The sequence below is a fragment of the Phycodurus eques genome, chromosome 6 (genome assembly GCF_024500275.1).
Source record: "Phycodurus eques isolate BA_2022a chromosome 6, UOR_Pequ_1.1, whole genome shotgun sequence".
NCBI classification, from domain to species: domain Eukaryota; kingdom Metazoa; phylum Chordata; class Actinopteri; order Syngnathiformes; family Syngnathidae; genus Phycodurus; species Phycodurus eques.
Genome location: NC_084530.1, coordinates 19,913,590 through 19,936,911, shown reverse-complemented (window position 1 = coordinate 19,936,911; position 23,322 = coordinate 19,913,590). Strand labels below are relative to the sequence as shown.

Genomic DNA, 23,322 nt, shown 5'->3' with positions numbered 1-23,322 from the left:
CAGAGTGAAACCTTGACAAAAGTTAATATTTGATCCCAAAGACTTTTGACCCAAGTAAGTCTTTTCATTTTTTTTTTTAAATGACTCACTCACCCTTTTCCTTTTTACATTTGTCATTTCAGCATATTTCTATTTTACAATTATAGTAATCTCTCATTCTGTGTCTTCACATTTTATCATTCGCAAGACTTGGTAGCGACCATTTAGTTGAAGTCTTGTTTAATGAAATAATGTTACAGTTATGTAACGAGGGCGGCGTTAAAAGGATTCAAAGCACAGTCACTTTTTTTCAGGCACACAGTGGACACAAGACTTTCCAACATATTTTCACTTTTGGCAAACACATCGATTGATTTTTTTATTTTGTCAACATTTTTTAAAAAAATCAAAACACACACATAAAAAGACATCTAAAGTACATCAAGTATAAACACAGTGACTTATTTTAAGATAAAAGGAACAGTCGAGCATTTGGGAAACACATTTGTTTAACATTTGTTAAATGTAATTGTTTTTAGCACAGGCGCTTCTTGTAATATTTAAACCAACACACACTGTCTGCTTTTTAAGCGGTGAGCAGTTAGCATAAATGCTAATTGTTATTTTCAAAGCAGAATACAAGAAATCGCCAGTTGTTTTTCCAGATTAGCCTAGCAAAATAACACAAATTTGTGACGGATGCTAACAAGCTAAACAAGATCAAATGATGCTCCTGACAATTAATGCATTTTTCAACGCCGCCTATCCCAACAACAACAAAAATCACTCATCACTAATAGCTGAGAGCAATAATGAACAGGCTCTCACATCCCATCATCAGACCCACAAAATCTCGGGGCTGTGATGGTGATCAGATGGAAGACTCAATGCCAGTTTACAGAGTTTGAGCAAATCGGGATTGTCAAGTGTGGATTTACTGTATCTGTACTTTTGATGAAGAAATCAAAAAAGAAGAAAAAAAAATCTTGATACTAAAATGTATTATGATATAACAAACAAAACAAAAAACAGAAGCTGTTTCCCCCAAAATGAGCGACAGTTCCTCAAAGCTTGTACAGACCGCAACAGAAGCTTCCGGAATGTCCCCCCCCCCCCCGCCATAGATTCTCTTTTGTTTGGATGCTGTGAAGTGGCTTTTAGGTGCTTTTAAAGGGCTTTTGTGATTCCCTATGAGTGCCAGTTGTGTAACACACAAGCACACGTACGACAATACATACAAGTGGACTGACACACGTGCCGTTTCAGAGTAACAGTCGTCAAGTCTCTGATCCCAGAGCCAATTAAAAGAGTGTGATCGCCCCCCCCCCCTCCCCCACACGCAAACTGCATCCCAAATTAAACGCGCTCTCTGATAATCACATAACTGACAATTGACTTCATTTTCTGTTTAACACCACACGCACGCACACACCCTGCACCCACAGACAAAGACACATACTGTACACAATTCCCAGCAGGCACGTCGACTTCATTGGAACTCATCACACGCCTCGTTAGCGTCACAACACAAATAAGGAAAGAAGTGAACACTTGTGGATACTCGAGATCAAAATGTGCTTAAGTATAACATGAATTCAAAATAAATATAGTGGTACCTTGACTTACGAATTTAATTTGTTTCTTGAGCTCACAACTTAATCTACTATATCAAATAAATTTTCCCCACTGGAATGCACTGAAAAACCAATCTGATTTGTGTTTTAAAAAAGGAACATATCACTGTATCGCATGAAAAAATGAGAAAACACTGGTTTTACAAAGTGTAATAACTGTATGCACTGTAGTATTTGTGTTGGATGTGTACCTTTAAGGGGTGTGGCATAGTGAGTGATGTAAGCAGCTTGAGTCTGGTTGGCCGGTTATAGTTCAGTGTGAATGTTTGCTGCTTGCGTCTGTGTTTGACTGTTTGTAGCATTCAAAAATGATCTGAAAGCGCATCAGCAACTGTGCCTCTCCTTTCCCAAACAACCTTAATTTTTTTCCACTTTACTTGAGCAAGCGGTGTATCCAAAACTCGCTTGTAACGCAGAGCAAAAAGAATTTGACCAAGCGATGGCTCGTAGCTTGAAAAATTCTTCAATTGAGATGCTCGTAAGTCATGGTACCGCTGCAACTAAAAATATTCTTATTCAGTCATAAGTGTTGACTCGGAACGGTCATATTTTGAGAAGACACTTCGAACTAATTTGCGAGTCACTGATCCTGGGTCAGCAGCCGCTGGCTGGCACTGGGTGGTTGGCACTGACGGAGACAGAGGTAACTGATGGCGGCTGGTCTGGGATCAGACCAGGCGGTGAAAGGGCACTGAGTGATCGGGCGAGGCGGGATGGGGAGGCGAGAAGTCTGCCTGGACTTCGTGCGTCAAGAGCACCGATGAGAGGTCTGCTTTGGTGTTTTTGCGGTCGACAGAAGTGTGTTAGTATTAGTATTTCTTGGCAAGGTGTGGGTCCATATGCATGGTTGTTATGGTTATGAAGTGGAAATAAACACTTCACCATGACATTTTGTGACTTTAAACTAAGGTCAGGATTTTGATTAGTTATGATAAAAACTGAAATGGTTGAAAATTTACATGCCCACATTTGTCTAGTGTTTCAAATTTGGTACTCTCTAGGAGTTTGTCCACGAAAGAAGTCAAGGAACCCCAAAAAAACTGGCCAAATGAGCCTTAAATGGCTTCTTTAAAAGGAAATGGCTGACTTACTGTGGTTTTCAGGCATCGCTTTCTGAGCCTTTGTTTTTGGGTCGACTCATGATAGACATGCCTACAAAATAATTAAAAAAAAAAAAAAAAAAAAAAATCCAAAATGAGCCTAAAATGGACGCCTTTAAAACAAAACCTCAGTCTTCCTGCGTCTTTTTGGTCATGGTTACGTCACACTTTTTTGTTTGTCTGCTCATGATAGACATATCTATCATATGTCAAAACTGGCATCAAGTACTACATAAACAAAATGCAAGGTGCACCCACAACCTCTTTATTTGAGTTACGTGTTTTATTGCGAGTTCTTAAACTTCACGGTCATGCTCTGTCCACACGCACTGATGAAAATGGTTTGTAATTAAAAGTCTTCCATCTGTCTAGTTGATGTTGTTCAAATTTAGCAGCAAATAAAATCTAAAGTAGGAGTTAGTCTTAGAAGGACCCCGAAAAATGGCCAAAATATGTGGCTGTTTCCAATCAAAATGGCAGACTTAGTGTCTTTTCAGAGAAAGGTCTCAACACTTTTATATGCGTCTACTCATGATGGACCTATCTACCAAAGGTTATATTGCTAAGTGAAACTGATTTTGGGGGCTGAATTTTCAAAACATTCTGAGGGATGTTACCAAGCTCATTTTCGAGGGTTGTGAGCGCTACTGCACATTGACCCTAAAATGGACACTTCAAGCCAAAATGGCAGAATCCTGTGTCTCTTTAGGCATGGCTTCTTTAGAATAGATTTTTTCTCCGAGTGTACTCATGAGAGACATGTCTACCAAATTTCATGTTCCGAATTGAAACATGGTTCAGGGGCTGAATAATAAATTTAAAAAAAATCTTTGGGCTACCCATAACCCCTTTACTAGAGTTTAATGCACAACATGTTCGTGTAGAGCATTCTAGCAAAATTCAATTAATTGCCTTCATCTATTCCAGTTTGAAACATTACTGGCTTTAATACAAATCCGGATGACACACAGTTGTTTGTCATTGCAAATATAAACCGATGCAGTGTTGTAACCAGGACGACCAAGTCACAGTGCTTCGCTGCTAAAGTGGTCAATGCAGCCGCAGCGTTTCGGACAGATGTAAACACGTTTTGTTTTGGACTCGGACACGCTGCAGAAAAACGACCTCTGAATGCACTTTTGAGTTGTTGACTGGTTTCAGGTCAGCTGAGCGTGACTCGTGTAGCACCACTGTGTAGGCGGCTGGCTGATCCAGAATCAGTGACACCAACAAAAACCAAGTGAAGAAAGAAAATCAACATATAAGGTTACGTTACGAGGTGGTTGTCGTGGAAACAGACGAGGGGGATGCAAAGTTGTTGTGGTCCGTGTCACATGGCCAGGGCGCGGGCCTTGGCGGCGGCCGCCTGAGCCCTCTGGACCGCCACCTTGCTGCTCTCCCGCCGTGTCAGCTGGCTGCTCTCAAAGACCCCCTCATGGCTGCCACGACCGCCGTCCACGAACGTTAACAGTCCTGTGACGTACACACACATTTTAAAACCACTTTCAGTCATCAAGCTGTACAGTATTCCTTTCGCTATATTTCTGTTCATCGTTGAAACGTCCGCTATGTTGCGTTTCAGCAAAGCAATTTTACGGGTTGTTAGAAAATACTGTACTTAAGTATTGTAATGTCCTCGGAAGTGGGAAATGAGTCGTACAGTATTTCCACTACATTTTTATGATTACAGTTGTGTGCTCAAATACATGTAGATGTTTTAAAAGTATGTTTTAATAAGTTAAAAAAATTTTTTTTATACGGTCTGGAACGTATCCGCAGCAATAAACAGGTTCACTGTATTTTAAAAAAAATCATTTTAAACCACTTTCACCCATCAAGGACTCAAGAGACGGCTGACGAGGCTTAATCATTTGTCACGTGTAAAATTTATAAATGTAACACTATTATGGGGACTGAACGAGGTCCAATTGAATACAGATTCAAAATGTCTTCTGATCCAAGAAAATAAAACACACAAATATTGTACAAACCCAATTCCAATCAAGTTGGGACGTTGTGTTAAACATAAATAAAAATAGAATACAATGATTTGCTAATCATGTTCAACCCATTTTTAATTGAATACACTACATAGACAAGATAAGATAACACAACGTAAGTTTAACACAATGTCCCGACTTCATTGGAATTGAGTTTGTACATGAACACAACAAAATGTATCTTTTCCATGCAATGATTATAATTAGTATAATAAATTTTTAAAAAAGTGACCATTGTCTGAACATATTAAGTACAATTTCACATTACGGTTACAATGCAATCTGGATCAGATCTGGATCAAAATGTAAAAATAGTATTTTTTATAGATATTTTTTTATATTTTTGTTTTGTATTTCAAGCTGATGATTGACACCTGTAGGGCCTGTGTGATCAGCGCATCACATCGAGGCCTGGCTTGGACTTGAGTCAGTGGCATAGCGTTTCTGTTAAATGTTAGCCAAACACTGCGTTAATGTTTAACCTCATGACAACATTTAGGACTCCTCATTTGGCCACTCCTAAAAAAACACACACCTGATGACCGTTTGACAAAATATGCTTGATCCGTTTTGGCTTTCAGCACCAGTCGAACTCATTATGGTACCTTACACACAGGACTCCGAGCTGGGTAAAATACAGCTTGTATGGCCAGTGTGAAAGGGGCTCCTGCTACACCTCTTATATTACCTTAAAAACCGGAAAGTTCGCAGGTCAACTTTAAACCCCATTCCTGTACCTCTATACAGACAACAGCAAGCCAGGAAAAAAATGTTTTCAATGAAGGGTGTAAAAGGGGCTCATACTAACACATCTGATCCATCCATCCATTTTTCTGAGCCGCTTCTCCTCACTAGGGTCCCGGGCGTGCTGGAGCCTATCCCAGCTATCATCGGGCAGGAGGTGGGGTACACCCTGAACTGGTTGCCAGTCAATCGCAGGGAGCATACAAACAAACAATGATTCGCACTCACATTCACACCTACGGGCAATTTAGAGTTGTCAATTAAACTACCACACATGTTTTTGGGATGTGGGAGGAAACCGGAGTGCCCGAAGAAAACCCACGCAGGCATGGGGAGAACATGCAAACTCCACATAGGCGGGGCCGGGGATTGAACCCCGGTCCTCAGAACTGTGAGGCAGACGCTCTAACCAGTCATCCTCCGTGCCGCCAAATTAAAATATCTTATAACTTTTAAAAAAATATATAAGTTTTAAATAAATTCTACTTGCTTCCCAGGACATTTATTGATAGATGCAGCGTTTCAGACCAACAGCGATTGTTTATCTTTTAAAGTGCTTCATACATCTACAAAACATTTCACAAGAATATTGTATCAGAATCAGAATCAGAATCAATCATCTTTATTTGCCAAGTATGTCCAAAACACACAAGGAATTTGTCTCCAGTAGTTGGAGCCGCTCTAGTACAACAGAACACTTTTTACTGGCCACTGTGCCGCCTTCCACATGACTAGTTGTTTCTTATGAAGCATGAAATGAAAAAAATATCAAGCTTTACACTCATTGGTACATGAACACACACTAATTTTGAAATGATGATATGTGACGTCATGACCGCGGAATCTTGTTTTTCATTCCCGGTAATACGTTTAGCAGCTGATATTGGTAATGCAGTACACGGTTCAAATAAGTAAAGCAGTGGGTGATCGATGACAGGTTAGTGAAATAAAGTATTTACTTACAAACAGCTGCGGCAATAGGGCTAAGCTAGCTAGCTCCTCCATTAGCCTCACCAGCAGTCGGGATGACTTTGACAGCGTACATTCTTCTTCGTAAATGTTATCCATTATGAATGAATGATCCAGTGACTATACGATCGAAACAGCAAGGTCCATTCTCTTCGTTTCACTTTTAAACTGGCCGCGCTTGGGAAGCCAGCACGTACATTAGTGGCCTGTGTCATTTTGCAGTTGGCCAACAACAAACTATAGACTACATGCGTTCCATTGAGGTCCATTGTTTCAGTTCACCTACTTGTTAAGCAGCTAAACTCCTGAAAAGGTTGCTCTGCCCACTAGTTTGAAAGCGAGAGTTTATTTTGTTTGCCACTGAGTCACATGATTGAATCATCTCCACTGAATTGTTGGATGAAGACTTATGCACTTCTTCCTTTCTCTTTTCCTCCTATGCTGTCCATACACCCGTTTAGTTATTTTCTTCTAGAGACAGTATGAATATTCGATAATGTAAAATTGTACATCGTTACAGCAACATTCACGATCGAAGGTGATATATATCGCCCACCCCCTACTATTACACCCCTGACACTACCTTCAAAACTGGACAGTTGTCGAGTTGACTTCAACCCCTCAAACTGCTATCTTACACACAGGACAGCGAGCCAGGAAAAAGCAGGCTAGGACGACCAGTGTTGAAGGGGCTCCTGTTACACCTGTGATACTACCTCTGTTAGGGAAAAGTTTTGTTGATCAACATTAACCACTATTCCAATACCTATCACACAGAACAATGACACAGGGAAAAAAGCAGTGTGAAACGGACTTATCGTACCAGAACCTTCCACACATCCGCTCCTAAAGTCGCCTTCGAATGTCATCCCATCGAAACGCGTGAAGATGCCGGCGCCCTGGAACTTCCCTTGCACAAACTCTCCTTCATACCTTAACAACACCAGAAAACATTTGACATTTAATGACAGGATGTCCAAAATAGTTCTTCTCATGACCAGCAGGAGGCATCAGAACCCAACCTGGAGCCGTCGGCAAAAACCAGCAAGCCGCAGCCGTTGAAGAGTCCATTCTCAAACTGGCCCGTGTAGCACGTTCCGTCGCTGAAAGTCAGCTGGCCGCGACCGTGACGCAGACCTACAACAGGATGTACTGTGTTAGTGAGAATTATTGAATACATACGTTTGTGGGTCTACTCATGATAGACATGCCTACCAGATGTGAAATGAAATTGGCTGCGGGGGCTTAATTTAATAATTTTTAAAATAATAATATTAATAATATAATAAAATTATTTCACCGGGATGACATCACTTCATCAAATTTATCTGCCATGCTCTTCCCACACACACGTCCAGAAATGAAACATTTCACAGCTTACTGTTATCACTCTGTCTAGCATATGCGGTTTAAATTTGGTAGCAATCACACAAAATCTCTAGGGGGTGGTCTTTAAAGGACCCCGGGAAAAGAGGCCAAGTTTTCCTAAAATTTCATCTTTGAACATATGGCTGCCTTCCTATATCTTTTCAGCTATGGCTTCCTGAGATATGATATGAGTGGGTCTACTCATGATAGACATGTCTACCATATTTTATGTTGCTAAGTGAAACTGGCTTCACTGGGTGAATTTTTAAAACAATTCCTTCAGACTCCACTTGAATGAATGGCACATGCAGTGTGCTAAAGCTTCACAGAGATGAAAACAAATACAAGAAAAGCGTTGAGACAGGAAAAATGAAAATAGAATAATAGCGCAAATGGAAATGAAAGTGGTCGTGATGTGGATGATCAAGACAGTCTTTTCTTTCTGACATCACTGGTGATTATTTTTAGAAGCGTGTTTCATAAACGCTAATAAACACAGCAACACTCTTCTTCTTGAGCGAAGATGAATTGTATTTTTTTGGGTTTTTATTTGTCTGTCAGATTTGAGCTGTGAAATCCCGTCAGAATGACACTACCTGTCATGGCGGTCTCCGAGCTGTCCTGGTTGACGTCCCCGCGGTGCGCCATTGACAAAACCACTTTGTCACATCTCGCGTGTGTGCACTCCAGCTAACCTAACTCGAGCCTTTGTCGTAAGACGTCACGGCTTGAGTGACACCACAGACAAAACTAAAAAGCCTACATTCACGTCAATGTAGCTTTCGAGAAGCTTCCAATGCCAAGTTAAAACAGGCTCAAACCCCACATTTTCATGGACAATCCTCGTAAATTATGATCCTCAAACTTTGACACCTACAGTAGATGGCATAAGCAAGAAAGTGTTGCCATTCAACGTCATCCGTCAATCAAGGATGCCTGTTTCTGATTGGAGCTCATTTGGGTGAATTCCCTAGGAGTTCCTCAACGGACGAGCCCTGAAATTCGCTACAAAATGTCTGCTTAAAAGCAAAATGGTCTACTTCCTGTTCAATATCGGGCATGAGTTCTTTAGACTTTTTCAAGCAATTTATTATGATAGGAGTCTACCCAATTTTGTGTTGAGCGGTGAAATTGGTAGCAGGGGGTATTTTTTTTCTAACTTTCCAAGGGGCACTACTGATGCGTTTATGATTTATGACTAGTCATCAGATTTCATCACCATGCTACGTCCAAGGGCAATGACGAATAGTCAATATTTTCGCCGTATTGTGTTGAACATCTGTTTTGGATGCCCGTTTCCAATTGTGGCTCGTGTCAGTAAATTCCCTAGCAGGAGTTTGTCAAAATACGAGCCCTGGAGTTTTCCTGAAATTTCTTCCTTCAAACCAAAATGGAAGACTTCCTGTTCACTTTTTTGTGTGCGTCCTGTTATGATGAAACTGAAACTAGCGTCTGCAGCATTTCTTTTTTAAATATTTCCAGGGTGTGCTACTGGTACCTTTGTGTTTTATGACAAGTCATAAAATTTCGCCGCCATGTTCTGCCCACAATCAATGATAATAATAATAATAATAATAAAAATGATGTTCAGTTTCAGGCATGGTTCCTTCAGACCTTTTCATGCATCTTGTTCGGCCCAATTTCATGTTGATTGGTGAAAGTGGTGATAATGGCCAAATGTTTTTCTCACTTTCCAGGGGGTGCTACTCAGGGAGTTTTGGAAAGCTGTGTTGGGAAATCCTAATATAAATATTTTTCTACTAGATAGCATGCAATCCTAGACAGATTTTTCCAAGCCAAGGCATTCTTTTGAAAATGTTAGTATTTTACACAACATCCCAAACTTCACTCAATAACACCACTGGGAAGGTTAGAAAAAAAATCTGCCCTCAACCCCGGTTTCGTTTAATACAAAATTGGGTGTATATGTCTATCATAACTGGACACACGAAAACGTCGTAAGGACCCATGCCCAACGTTGAAGCCACGTCAGCCAATTTGGGCAATTTTGGGTTTGTACTTCGACGAAGCAGGTATACTCGACAGATGGGCAACGCTAAGCTACGAGATAGTTAGTTAGTAGGCTAGTTATTTAGCTCGTCAGTCATTTTGTTTGTTAGTCAGGCAGCCAGTCAGTTGGTTAGTCATTTAGTTAGTCAGTAGGTCAGCTTGTTGGTTCCTTAGTCAGTCTGTTAGTGAGTCACACAGTTTGTAAGTTAGTAGATTGGTCAGTCTGTTAGTTCGCTAGTCAGTCGGTTACTCGGTCAGTCAGTTACTTGATCAGTCAGTTAGTTAGTCATTTAGTTAGTCAGCAAGTCAGTCAATTTGTTGGTTCGTTAGTCAGTCAGTCTGTTAGTTAGTTTAATAATTAGTTCAAGGTCAGTTAAAGGTAGTCAGTCTGTTAGTTAATTACTAAGTCAGTCAATAAGTAGGTCGGTCATGTAGTTACTCAGTATTTTAGTCAGTTAGTGAGTTAGTGAGAGATATTAATCAGTCAGTTAGGTCGTAGGTTGGCATGTCAGTTAGATGATATCTTACTAGGGCATTCATCAAAATAAGTCCCAAAAGGAAGCAGGTATACGAGACAGATGGGCGATGCGAAATTGTGAGAATCTCAAGATTTGGTCATTGCATTCGGGCAGTGTATGGCGTCAAAGACGATCATTTTGAGGCTTTGTGTGAAAGAAGGCGGTATGCTGGTTTTAATATGTTTCTTTTTTTTGGTGTTAAGATCAATGCTGGACTGGATGGCATGTGATGAAGGCCTTTGAGCATGAGAAGAAAGCTAGCTCGTGAGTTGTTTCCCCCCCACGTCATCTGAATATTCCAACATCCACAGTCTCATTTCACATTTGAATATTCCCAGCGGGGGTATGAGAGCAACGAGGACTTCTCGTTAGCAAACGAGGCTGGTAAGTGGCTGCAGGTTCCTCGCAGGAGTTCTAAGTGAGGAACGTGATTTAGTGGCATTTAGGGAACGTATAGGGAAGGTGGCTAATGGGGGGTGGGAGGGGTGTTACGGAAGGGGGAGGTTTTAGGGGTTGGAGGCAGATTTATAGCGGCCAGCCAGTTTGCTAATGGCGATGTAAATTAACGCTCCATCTGTCAGAAGAGTGCAGTTCACTCTCTAATCTCAGCGGGTGATTTGGACCAGAGATTTGGACAAACTAACTCCAGATCTCATTGCTCTTCTGAAACATGTGAATATATACAGCACAGATATATACTCTATATTTAAGTGTGTGTGTACCCAAACCGAACACCACTAAGTATGTAAAGGCTAATGGAAGCTTTTAGAGAAACCAGGAGATACTTTCCAGGGGGTGCTACCGAAATTTCAACACCATGCTCTGCTTACAAGCAATGGCGAAAAATCAAGATTTTCACCATTAAGTGTGGCCTATCTGTCTAGGATACCTGCTTTCGATTGGGGCTCTTTTTGGTGAATTCCCTAGTAGGAGTTTGTCTAACTAACTGACCGTTTTTACTTTCCTTTCCATAACAAGAACAAAGTAACAACAATGGCGACCGTGGAACAGTGTCTGCTCGAACAAATGGACCTATATGACCAGATGATACGTTTAATTATCCTGCAAAATCGATCAAGAAGGCGGCGGCGTAGATGGCATTTAGAACCAAGGGGCACGCTAAGTACGTCATCACAGCATGTGACTAAATCGGACCAATCACGAGCATCGGTGCGGCATTCTACGCGCGGCTACAAATTTGCCGTGTGCGTGTCAAGTGACGCAGAGGGGCCGCGCGGGCCAATTCGTCGGTCACGTGTCGGCCGCGCGAGCGCCGGAGTATAAAGAGGCCTTAACTGACTCACTCAACAACAAATATAAGTGATCAACTTATGTACTGTCTAAATAGCAGACTGACTAACTAACCTGTAACCTACTAGCTGACTAAATGAATGACCAAACTAACCTACTAGCTCACTAACTGACTGACCGACCAACTAACTTGAGTACCGTTAAACTGACTAACACTGAGTGATTAACCAACTAGCTGACTAACTCGTAATTTAGCATCGGCCATCTGTCTAGCATACCTGCTTCTGATTGGTGCTCATTTGGGATAATTATCTCGTATGAGTAAAAGCCCTGGAATTCACCCGAATTGACTTCTCTTTTCCGTGTCATGTTATGCCCACCCAATTTTGTGTCAATCGGTAAAACTGGTGTGACTGACTGATTTTTATTAATTTGTGTAAGTGTAAAGTACATTTTCACCAGACAGCAGTTGTTCCTAAACAAATTTTTGCAGGCGAGTATATTCTGGCGGACATGTCCGTATTGTATGGTTTGAGGCACTCTGATCTTTTCCAGTAGAAATTGGTTGATGTAGACGGTTTGAGGACAATTTGAGCACTTTAATAAAACATTTGTTGTATTTTGCTTGCTAGAACATGGGTTTCAGTGATAGATTATCCTCGGATAATGTCCTGCGGTCGGATTTGATACGTCCAGTTTGAATGTAATCTGTGGTTCACCTTCTTTTGGTCAACGTCTCTGGCTAATTGCTGATGCTAAATTTGCGAGTGGGCGTTAAAAAGGCTACCAGCTGTCGTGGAAGATTGGTGCACTACTTCCTGTAACCTGATCGCCAGCTGAATTATTCAACAAACACACACACACATTTTTTTCTTTCCCAAATACAACTTTTAATAATATTAGGCCATTTTTTTAATATGACAACCTTTTTTCTCTCATAACATTAGGACTTTTTCTCTCTCGTCATATTCAGCATTTTTCTCACAATATTAGGACTTTATTGTTAAAAAGATTTGACCTGAAAATATTTTTTTGTTTTTTTTTCAAATCCAAAAGTATTCATTTACTTCCATACATTTTTTTTTCTTGGAAAAGTATTAATTCTTGATTGTGCGATTATGACTTTTGACTTTAAGCTTGTACTATTATACAATATTAGGACTTTTTTCTTGAAAAAAATATTACTTTAGTCTCAAAATATTATGACTTTAATCTTGTTATATCTTTTCTCGTAATATACAGGTGGGCAGAAATATCGATTAATTGATACATCGGAATATTCCCCTACCCAATTTAATATTGAGTCAACAAATCCTCCAAATACATTTGTGTCCCAGCTCATGGGGGGCACATTGCGTGTGATTTGCATTGTATGGACGACCGCCACACTCGACCAAAACAAAACAAAATGGTGACCAAAACAAGCAGCAGCGGTGTGAAGCCAGCACCTTCAACTTTTAATTTGACTTTTGGGGTCATTTTGGATTCCCCTGTGAATCCGCAACAAAGGAAAAAGACAAAAGTAAGGTCTTTTGTAAGCTGTGCCAGAAATATAGGCCTTTCACGATAACAATTTTTTAAAGACGATATATTTTCCCTAAAACAATCACGCTAAACGATATCGTTGTTTTTTTATGCCGTTCACCTGTCAATCAAATATATGTTAATGTTCGATGTAGTCAACGGTGGTTTTGCCACGCACTTCCGGTTTTTAGGACTGATCTCGCCCCACCTCTTCTGGTTCATTGATCTCTACGCCAAATGACTGTATTGACATTTTACTAATGTCTTTAAGCAACGCGAAGTACATCAACACAACATTATCTTGTTTTTTTCCCCCTCATTCTGTGGTGATTTCAAGTAGCAAGCCATTTTTTAAAAATCTATGAAACCAGCCACTTGATTAGGGACAGCGAGCAAGACGGTAGCTGGCCGGACTTGAAGTCGCCATACTTTTGTACACTATAGAATCGGAACTTGTATCCCGTATTTAAAAGAGGTTTTTTTTTTTGCTTTGTTTGTGGAAGGCTAACAAATATAATAGAGGAACGTAAAATAAAACAAAAACTGATCATTTGGGGGAAGCCCGCAACCACACAACGGTTATTGTTTTATTTAACTGACCCTGAGAGCATAGCAATCTTATCTGCCCATCCTGTGTTACATTGCGTTAAAACTTGGGACAGTACGCACACCCGGAAAAGCATGGAGATGCATTGTGGAACAGAGTTACGTCATACTTACGTGACTTCAAAGAGTGGCTCGACTCTTTGTGAATGACTGGCTCCAAGTCAGCCTTTGTTCATCCACAAGCTCCAAAACAGAATCAGCATCCATCCATCCATTTTCTGAGCCGCTTCTCCTCACTTGGGTCGCGGGCGTGCTGGAGCCTATCCCAGCTGTCATCGGGCAGGAGGCGGGGTACACCCTGAACTGGTTGCCAGCCAATCGCAGGGCACATACAAACAAACATGTGTCTCAATATTTTCCGTTAGCACGCTGGACTACTGGTTAGCACATCTGCCTCACAGTTCTGAGGACCCGGGTTCAAATCCGGCCTCCCCTGTGTGGAGTAGGTATGTTCTCCCCTGTGCCTGCATGGGTTTTCTCTGGGTACTCCGGTTTCCCCCCACATCCCAAAAACATGCGTGGTAGGGTAATTGAAGACTCTAAATTGCCTCTAGGTGTGAATATGAGTGCAAATGGTTGTTTATGTGCCCTGTGATTGGCTGGCAACCAGTGCAGGTCGCTTCTTGCACAGAGTAAGTTGGGATAGGCTCCAGCATGCCTTCGATCCTAGTGAGGATAAGCAGTACTGAAAATGGATGGTTACACGATCGCGATCGGAAAAGATTTCTCTCTCTTCATTTGTCCTGGCCTATGCTTCGCTCAGCTGTGCTGTGCGCTGGGCGGCTGCCATTCACACGGACTAATACTATAGAAGCCTCACACAAAGGCATATTTTTAAAAAAATGTAAAAATGACAAAAGTACACAACAATGATCGAGTGTAGTGCTTTTTGTTCGCTGAAACTTGACCCCTTTTATTTTACTTTGGGAGCATGCCGTTGCATTGACTGGCAGATAGTGTTTACAAAAACCTAACACTGAGTGAGGCCATGTTGACTGTGGGCCCCGGAAGTACTTGCAGTGGCAGAAATATTTTGCCGGAAGTCCTGCCCCATCCGTGAACCCACTAGTGGCTAATGACACAGCCGTCCAACTTTGTCGGCTCACTGTATGATCCATGCGCCGGCTCATCACAACAATGACAATTTAAGGAGTTCTGAAAAACTATCGTGTCCATTTTATTAATCGAATGATAAGTTGATGTAGTAATTATCGTGACAGGCCTACGGGTATAACTTTTCATAAATTTCCAGGAGGAAAGAAATATTATTTAAGTTTACGTGTCACACTGAGCACAGCCAACGACAAGAATGCAATATTCAATTTTCAATCACCTTAAGGAAGAGTATCTAGTGTATATGTTGTCAATGCTGTACTAGGAAGAAGTGATGTTGTAACATTATGCTAGTAACGTTAGAAGTGCACAGCCACAGTTTATCAACAATTTAGCAGCTAAATACCGTTAGCTATATTGCAAACGTTAGCTACCATACTGACTCTCCCGTACTGTACACTATATGGCCACTGGCCACATTTCTTTATCAACTAACTCTTATAAGATTACCACTTTTTTCCATCCAAAACTACAATTTAACCAATTTTAACAACTCAAAAGTTGCCATGCAGCTGCGCTTTTGTTGTTATTGTCTCATAAATGTTGTGTAGTGAAAACAAAGAGGACACGGCAGCCAAAGCAGTTGCCACATTTTGCTTGTTGACGTGGCGGCGAGCATATGATCACCCCTCGCGGCGTCGCACCTTGGCGGGCGTGTTGAACCTTGCCCCAAAGTGTTTAAACAACAACAAAAACTCAAAAGGAGAAATAACGGGCTGAGGTGGTGTGATCATAAGTCCCGGCATGCGGCATATGGTGCATATGCGTCGCTTACACCTTCACGTCTTCTTTTTGAAGGAAACTTAACATGTTTACGCAAAGTGAGTCACATAACGACCAATTGGTGGTGCTGCTGTAAAGACTGATGCCTATCGTCTAACAAGGTGTCAACGCTGTCGCCTTTCTGTGTCAAAGATACCGAAACGGAATAAAGGTGTTGAAGTCAACCCTTGAAATTTCCGTCTTTTGGCGGTTATGTGAAAGAGAATAGCGGAAAGCCAGCCAATGACAGTACAGTCAGACAGGGAAGGCAGAGACCCACACCACTGAAAAAGGAGTTATGCATACATAACAGCTGTGGGAAAAGGGACTAGTGTGGGGGCATGTGAAATTTAATGTCTGACACCCTTTGCTCCCGCCATGTTGTCGAGAGTAATTGTTGCTGACGCCTTCATGCATCTAATTACCTGTTTGCTGGATGCCAAATCGGTAGTTCTGTGTGAAAGGGAATACCGGAAAGCAGTGAATTTGGGTGTGTGTACATTTTAATGTCTGACAATTGCTTCTCCTGTCCTGTTGTGTCAAAAGCAATCGTCAACGACACCATGCATCTGATTATCTGCTAGAGGTCGTGATGGTAGTTCTGTTTGAAAGGCACAGGCAATTAAATGTTATGTCCATGATACAGCAAATTTATTCAGAGATTGTGTTAAAGGGGCTATGAAAAGCCACCCAACAACTATAGTCAGAGAGTGAAACTAATCCAAGTTAAAGAAAGAGTAGAGTGGATAGGAACCAAGCATGACTGTGGATTGCGAAAAGCCATGAATAATTGAAGCTACCCTTTAATAAAAAAAAAAACGAGAATAAGCGTTTACGTGAATAACGTGGGATAGGAAGCCCCCCCTAAAAAATTTTTTAAAAAAGCAAATTGGTGAATTTGCGAATGGCGAACCACAAATATGCGAGGATCCACTGTGATACAGTTATGTGAATGAGAATACAGTGGCATGTCGGCAGTTCTGTGTGAAAGGCTAAGGTGACTAAATGTTACATCTCTGATATGCCAATTTTTCGGAAACTGTGTGAGGGGAGGAGTAATAAATGCTGAAGTTTTACACCTGTCAGGTTTTGTGTGAAAGATCCAGGTGAATATTTGCTGTTACCACTCCCAATTTTTGGGAAACTCTGTGTGCCACTGAAAAACCAGCCAATGACGTATGGTCAGACGGTACAGGTCAGAAACCACAGTCAAAGAGGGAGGAGTAATACATGGTGAAGTATGACATCCGACAGGTTCGGTGAAAAGGCACAGGAAAATAAATATGTCTCTGCTGTACAAATTTTTCAGAAACTATGTGAAAGTGGCTACTGAAAAGCCAGCCAATGATGGTACAGTCAGACCAGGCGGGATGGTGGGACTTATAAACCCACGTCACAGAGAGAGGAGTGCTACCAGACTTGGGTACAGTAGCCAAATATTGTACTCAAGTAAGACTACTGTTACTTCAGAATAATATGACTGAAAGTAAAAATTAGCCCTCCAAATAATTACTTCAGTGGGAGTAAGAAAGTACTACTAAAAAAAACAACTACTCAAGTACTGAGTAGCTGTTGAGTAACTTAAATCAGAGCATGACTGAGCATGATTTTATTATATCTTTTTGAGAGTGGAGGTGAAAATAACTGAAATAATCTTGTATGTGATTAACTTGGACTTCTTAAACTTGCTGCCTTCTTGGCCCGGTCACCATTGCAAAAGAGAAGTTCTGTCTCAACTGGTCTTTTACCGTGTTAAATAAAGGTTAAATAAAATTTGGAAAAAATCAATCTGGTTGCACAAGGTTGCACTCCCTCTTACAAAAGGGATGTGGCTGTGTTCATGAATAACCAATCACATTCAAATTCATGTTCAGTGGGAGTCCACACACACCTGCCACAAATGTTTAAGAGCCCAAAAACCAACAGCACATGCATAGGGCCATACAGAATTTGCTTTATTGAGTGAAATGAATGAAAGAAGAAGCTTTTTGATGACCAGACTTATTGATAAAGTGTGTGCATGCATGCATTTATGCGTGTGCGAGCGAGAGATTACAGAACGTACCCCAAAAGATGCATGTTTCCGCCAAAACAACAACAAAAACATGCAACTTACCGCAAAGTGTTTTCTCAAGTTAGCAGTGGGCTGAAATTTTTGTTTGGCAAACACAAGACTACACTGTATGACAAAGCTATTTTTTTTTTTTGTCAGTCTATAATGTAAACACATGTCGAGCGGCTGATTCTCCCCCAAACATGACACCCTTTGAAGGGCCTGCGAAGGCTTGGTGTGCGGTCATGTGTCTTTCTTGTGACCGTTTGATTGATGAACTGGAGTCAAACGACACCAGTGTTAACGTTGGATTGGTGCAAACAGCGCCCGACGCGGAAGTGGAATTCAGTCTAAAAACAGATCACGCACGCAATAATTGATTAATAAAAGTAGCGAGCAGCGTGTCGATCATTGTAACGGAGTAAAAGTACCGCTTCTTCTGAACATAAATACTCAAGTAAAAGTAAAAAGTATGTTGCATTCAAGAACAATTTATCCAAAATGTTACTCGAGTAAATGTAACAGAGTAAATGTAGCCCAGCCCGTTCCTTCCCTACTTTGAGTGATACATGCTGAAGTTTAGCACTTTATGGGTTCTGTGAAAAAGGTGTAGGTGAATAAATGCTTTTTATGTGTCTGATGCAGCAATTCTTCCGAATCTTTCTGCAAAAGGAGCTACCAATGGCATATGGTCAGACCAGGCGGGATTTAAACAGAAACCCTAGTTATAGGGGGAGAAGTAATGTATGCTGACTGAGTGATCTGGTGTGTTCTTTTAACCATACATGATATGACACAACTCTCTCTCAGCTCAACCTTCAGGCCTCCTTGTCTTCAGCACTTGAAAAAACCAACACGACCTACACACGCGTGAAGCGTCTTTATCGTCATGCGTGTAGCGTGACCATGATGATGAAGATGATGATATGTTGAGCTGGGTCATCATGCAACAGACACGTGTGCATCGCACATTTAATTGTGCGCCTTCCTTGCCTTCTCGCCATTCCCCGTGGTATTCCTCGCCACTCGAGTACGTGAAGGAACCTCGTGTCAGGGTCATGGGTCCTGTGCACACACACAAACGCATACGCGATATATTAGCATCAGCATAGTAGGTGTGAATGTGAGTGCGGATGGTTGTTTGTTTGTATGTGCCCTGCGATTGGCTGGCAACCAGTTCCTGCCCGATGATAGCTGGGATAGGCTCCAGCACGCCCGCGACCCTAGTGAGGAGAAGTGGCTCAGAAATGAGGATTGATGGATAGTTTCTACACATTTAAAATAAAATAAATTTAAGACTTTTTGAGACCACTTTGATCCAATTTAAGACCTCTCGTGGGGCTATTATAACCACCAGGATTTGATATTTTAAGACACAACACAGTCATACCTTGAAATACGAGTTTAATTCGTTCTGTAACTCAAAACACTTGAACCTCAAATCATCTTTCCCCATTGAAATGAATGGAAATGCAATGAATTAGTTGCATTTTTTTGGTTCCATAAAATGACACCGAACCTAAAAGGAACATTAAACGTTCGGACTAACAAAAAAGCTTGCGTGTGTACCTTTATTAGACGTTACTGTTTGTGATGTGCCATTGTTTGTTGCTGTTGTGAGACGAGCTGAAGAGTGGAGGAGGTGTGTTTCCCTCCTTCCAATGTTGCCACAGTAACGCTGCCCGGATCCCTTTCATCCTGCCGGCATCAGGACGCCGCCAGCCTCCAATCAAATCACAATCAAACACACGCACGGAGAACAAGAATCAAGGTTTTACCTGTTTATTAAAACAGCGAACTCGGTTGTCTCCCTTCTACATCGCTGAAAACAGCGCCGACAGATGGCGGAAATCAGGCTGCGAGCGGCGACAAATTAGCCTTTTCCTTAACTAACGCTTGTCCGCGGAAGTCCTGACAAACGCATCGCCAAGGTGCCGCTTTCCGATTGGTCCGCTTGTCTCCGCTTCCATTCAAACTCCGCTCCTATTGGCTTGAATCTTACTGCTCTACGAACCGACATCTTTGTCGAGGGCAAGGGGTTCAACGACTTAATTAGCCGGAGTGCTCTCCTCTTTAAAACGTTTGCCCTTACCGCTTTTTATGTGCGGCAGGATTACAAAAGGGCGGCGAGCTTTCCCCCCTTTTAATGACACCGTGCCATTTCGCGTTTCAATTTGGTGATTAGGCCCGCGTTTTTTGGTGAGTTTTATGGAACTTGATTTACACGCGTTGGTTGGAGTAGTGCAGCTGCACCGAGCCTGTGACAAGATGGCGTGGACGTTCGAAATTATTACAGCCTGATGGTCTTCTTCAATTGACTAAAAAGCTGGCTAGGATTAAAAAAAAAAAAAAAAAAAAAAAAAAAACTCAGCAAGGTGACCGAAAAAACAAAACACACACGCTGACTTCCTGGGGATTGTTTGAGGCATGCTAGTGATAATCATTTCCCCCAGTGTGGAGTCATCTGCCCACAACAAACACACAAACCGCAAAGCAGTACCAGAAGTTTCGTAGTGGGAAGTAACGAAGTACAAATACTTTGTTACTGTGTTTGTGTTTATTTTTCTGATTACCTTTTACCTCAACTCCCTGTATTTGATTTATTGTACTCTTTGTCAAAATAGGCTGATTATTTTTATGTTTATGACAACATGACGTTAAAAAGACCCAACTAGAGAGAGGTAGTCAACCTCGGTTGAGATCTTAACTGATAGAGGTTTAGAGTCTGAGATGGTGGAATTTGGAAAATCCCAGGAACACCAGCGACGTGGCGTAACGTGAACCAAGGAGCATTAACGATGACAGCAAAAGATTCGGAAAAGCAAGATATTCCCCATCCATAGCGTTATTCAAAATAAATGTCAGCGCCAGGAATTATTTGTGGCAAATGTGTTGAGTCTTGTACCAGCCTAAAACCCACCAGCTTCTGGCATTAAAAAAATTCAGCGTTCGCTAATTTTGCTTTGTTTTGTTTTGTAATGTTAGTTCCCCATGTTAGCAAAGCTATGGGAACACGTTTATAGCATCCCCAGTGATTTTTATTTCTTAGTACGATTACTATGCAAGTTAAAAGGAGGGAAACTATTTTGTGTGCAATTTTGTTTTTGTATCAAGTTATTTTTTGACTTTTGTACCTAAGCACATTTCAGAGTCACGTTTATTTATATTGCCCTTACAGAAGCGTTTCAAAGGGCTTCACAGGCCCACAGTTCACAAAAAATTACATCATCCCCTGTGCTAGAATCCCCATCCGGGCAAGGAAAAATAGTTAGGCAGTAAAACAGGCCAAAATCCAGATGTTAGGGGATAATGCAGGGCACAACACTAATTGCGTACTAGATGCGGTTTAAAGAAATGTGAGAGTAGAAATAAGTACAGTCAAGAATCTGCACTTTTTTACTTTTACTTCAGTTATGTAGTTCTGCTTTTACCAGTCTTCTTTTTGTTTGCAAGTGTTGTTACTTCTACTAAAATACAGAGTGTGAGTACTTTTTCCACCTCTGCAGAAATCATTAGCACGGTTATTAATAAATCCACATAAAATGTTCGTATTCAGTCCGTGATTTGACAAATTAAAATGGGTCAAGGCTCATAATTCGGGGGTTTCTCTCTATGACCCTAATAGGAAATCCTCCAGATGTGGCAAAACCATAGAAGAATCAAGCGTTGGCGTTTAATGTGCTTAAATAATCACATTAAGACATTAACAAAGCGTCTTAATCCTTTAAAGGAGAAGTTAGTAATACTTTAATTGGCTAAATGACCGTATTAGTGTGGATGTCACCGATGTAGGAATTTTTCCCAGACAGAGACTGAGGTGCCATTTTGCTGAAAATGGCAGGAAAAAAAGCTTTTTCTCAGTATGTGAAGGCGACAGATCTTACTTGAGAGGGGACTGCGGGCAGGGAGAAAACAGAGCACTGCAGCCAAGCAGAGATGCGACACAAAAGGCCCAGTGGCAAGGTAAGCTAAGCTATGATCATTTTAATAGTGTTGCTAAGTAAAACTTGAAAAACAAATAAAAAAAACATATTATTATTATTATATTGTTGTGTTGTAAACTCTTCCTATACCACACTGGGGAAATGTGTATGTGATGGCTTGGCATGCATATTACAGCATGTTGATTGTTATCTCCATTTGAACAGGGAACTTCTCTGTATAAAACGTGAAAAATACAAATGTAAACAACATTATTACCATGTTAGTTTATTGTAAACATACACTTTACTTTGCTGTGGAAACGTGGCATCAACTATTGGCCAGGCATTAACATTACCGTATTTTCTGCTTTATACAGGGATAATGTTAATAACGTCTCTAAACTTGAAAAAGGCAAATAAAAGCATTACTACAGTGGAACTCTACTATTCGCGTGGGATAGGGGCTTAGCCCAACTGCAAATAGCGAATTCCTATGAACAATTGATACACCCTTAAAAGTGATTATAATTGCCTATCGTCCATCCATCCATCCATTTTCTGAGCCGCTTCTCCTCACTAGGGTCGTGGGCGTGCTGGAACCTATCCCAGCTATCATCGGGCAGGAGGCGGGATACACCCTGAACTGGTTGCCAGCCAATTGCAGGGCACATACAAACAAACAACCATTCACACTCACATTCACACCTACGGGCAATTTAGAGTTGTCAATTAACCTACCACGCATGTTTTTGGGATGTGGGAGGAAACCGTAGTCCCTGGAGAAAACCCACGCAGGCACGGGGAGAACATGCAAACTCCACACAGGCGGGGCCGGGGATTGAACCCCGGTCCTCAGAACTGTGAGGCAGACGCTCTAACCAGTCGGCCGCCTTGCCTATCGTTTAAACCATAAATATACCACAAAACATGATCCCAGAAAACTAAAACCCTTTCAAATGCTTACTAAAATATTCAAACATTGCTGTACCCTTAAAAATATACCACAGTAAAGAGCTTACTGCAAAGCACGCAGCTACACCATAGGCTGCAAGGCTAACTGCAATGAGAGCTAGAATGGCTAGGCTTCGAAGTTCACAGACGTGAAACCGCTGGATCCATGCGGTGACAACACAAAGTAGATTTTGTAGTTGTAGATAGGTTTACGAAGTTCCGCTTTGCTGTTGTTACAGATTCCACTGGTTTTGTTTCATCGTTTACACCTAGTTTGACAGCTGCTGTTAGATTTGTGAATGGATGACCGAGTGTGTGTAGGCGAAACTTCTTCCTACACACGAAACAGCCTTCTGTTGCAGAAGTTTGGTTGAACGTATAGCTAGTTTGATGTTTTTTTTTTTATTTTTTTGGGCGTGGTTACGGCCAACTGTAACCATCTGGTCTCAATTAAATATATGCTACAATACAATAAATTTACATGCTGTAGACAGATTTTGTCATAAAATTAATAATAATTTTCAGACTTTTTTTTTTTTTTTTTAATTTTTCTGCAAATAACAGAGGATATGTTCCCTCCAAAAATCTGAGAATGTGTGACTGAATGCCGAACCGTGGGAGACCATTGTCTTACCCTGTTTTTTTGTATTATAAACCCAGCCTTTGCTACACTATGGGAATGTGACATCACCAACTAGTGGTCTGGCATGCGCATTACAGCATTTTTTTATGGTCTGTTCCAACTGCCTTTTTCCATCTTTTTGTACAGCTTGAAAAATGCAAATAAAAACAAGCATATTCGCTGTTGTTATTCATA

The 23,322-nt window shown here is 41.2% G+C and overlaps 1 protein-coding gene across 1 annotated transcript; it reads right to left on the bottom strand.

The window, feature by feature from the left end:
* LOC133404603 (MORN repeat-containing protein 4-like) lies at positions 1-18,691 on the bottom strand. The gene is made up of 4 exons (XM_061680652.1): positions 18,625-18,691; positions 7,449-7,563; positions 7,250-7,359; positions 1-4,186 (listed from the first exon to the last, which is right to left on the bottom strand). The coding sequence occupies exons 1-4, from the start codon at positions 18,689-18,691 to the stop codon at positions 4,044-4,046; spliced, it is 435 nt and encodes a 144-aa protein (XP_061536636.1). The 3' UTR covers positions 1-4,043.
* Between the last annotated feature and the right edge of the window lie 4,631 nt (positions 18,692-23,322).

Excerpts from the sequence above, each read along its gene's own strand:
- LOC133404603 (XM_061680652.1), bottom strand. The coding sequence starts at position 18,691 with ATGACCCTGACACGAGGTTCCTTCACGTACTCGAGTGGCGAGGAATAC. Across the intron at positions 7,564-18,624 it reads CCACGGGGAATGGCGAGAAG|GTCTGCGTCACGGTCGCGGC; the intron begins GCAAGGAAGGCG and ends ATCCTGTTGTAG. Across the intron at positions 4,187-7,249 it reads CGGATGTGTGGAAGGTTCTG|GACTGTTAACGTTCGTGGAC; the intron begins GTACGATAAGTC and ends TGTACGTCACAG.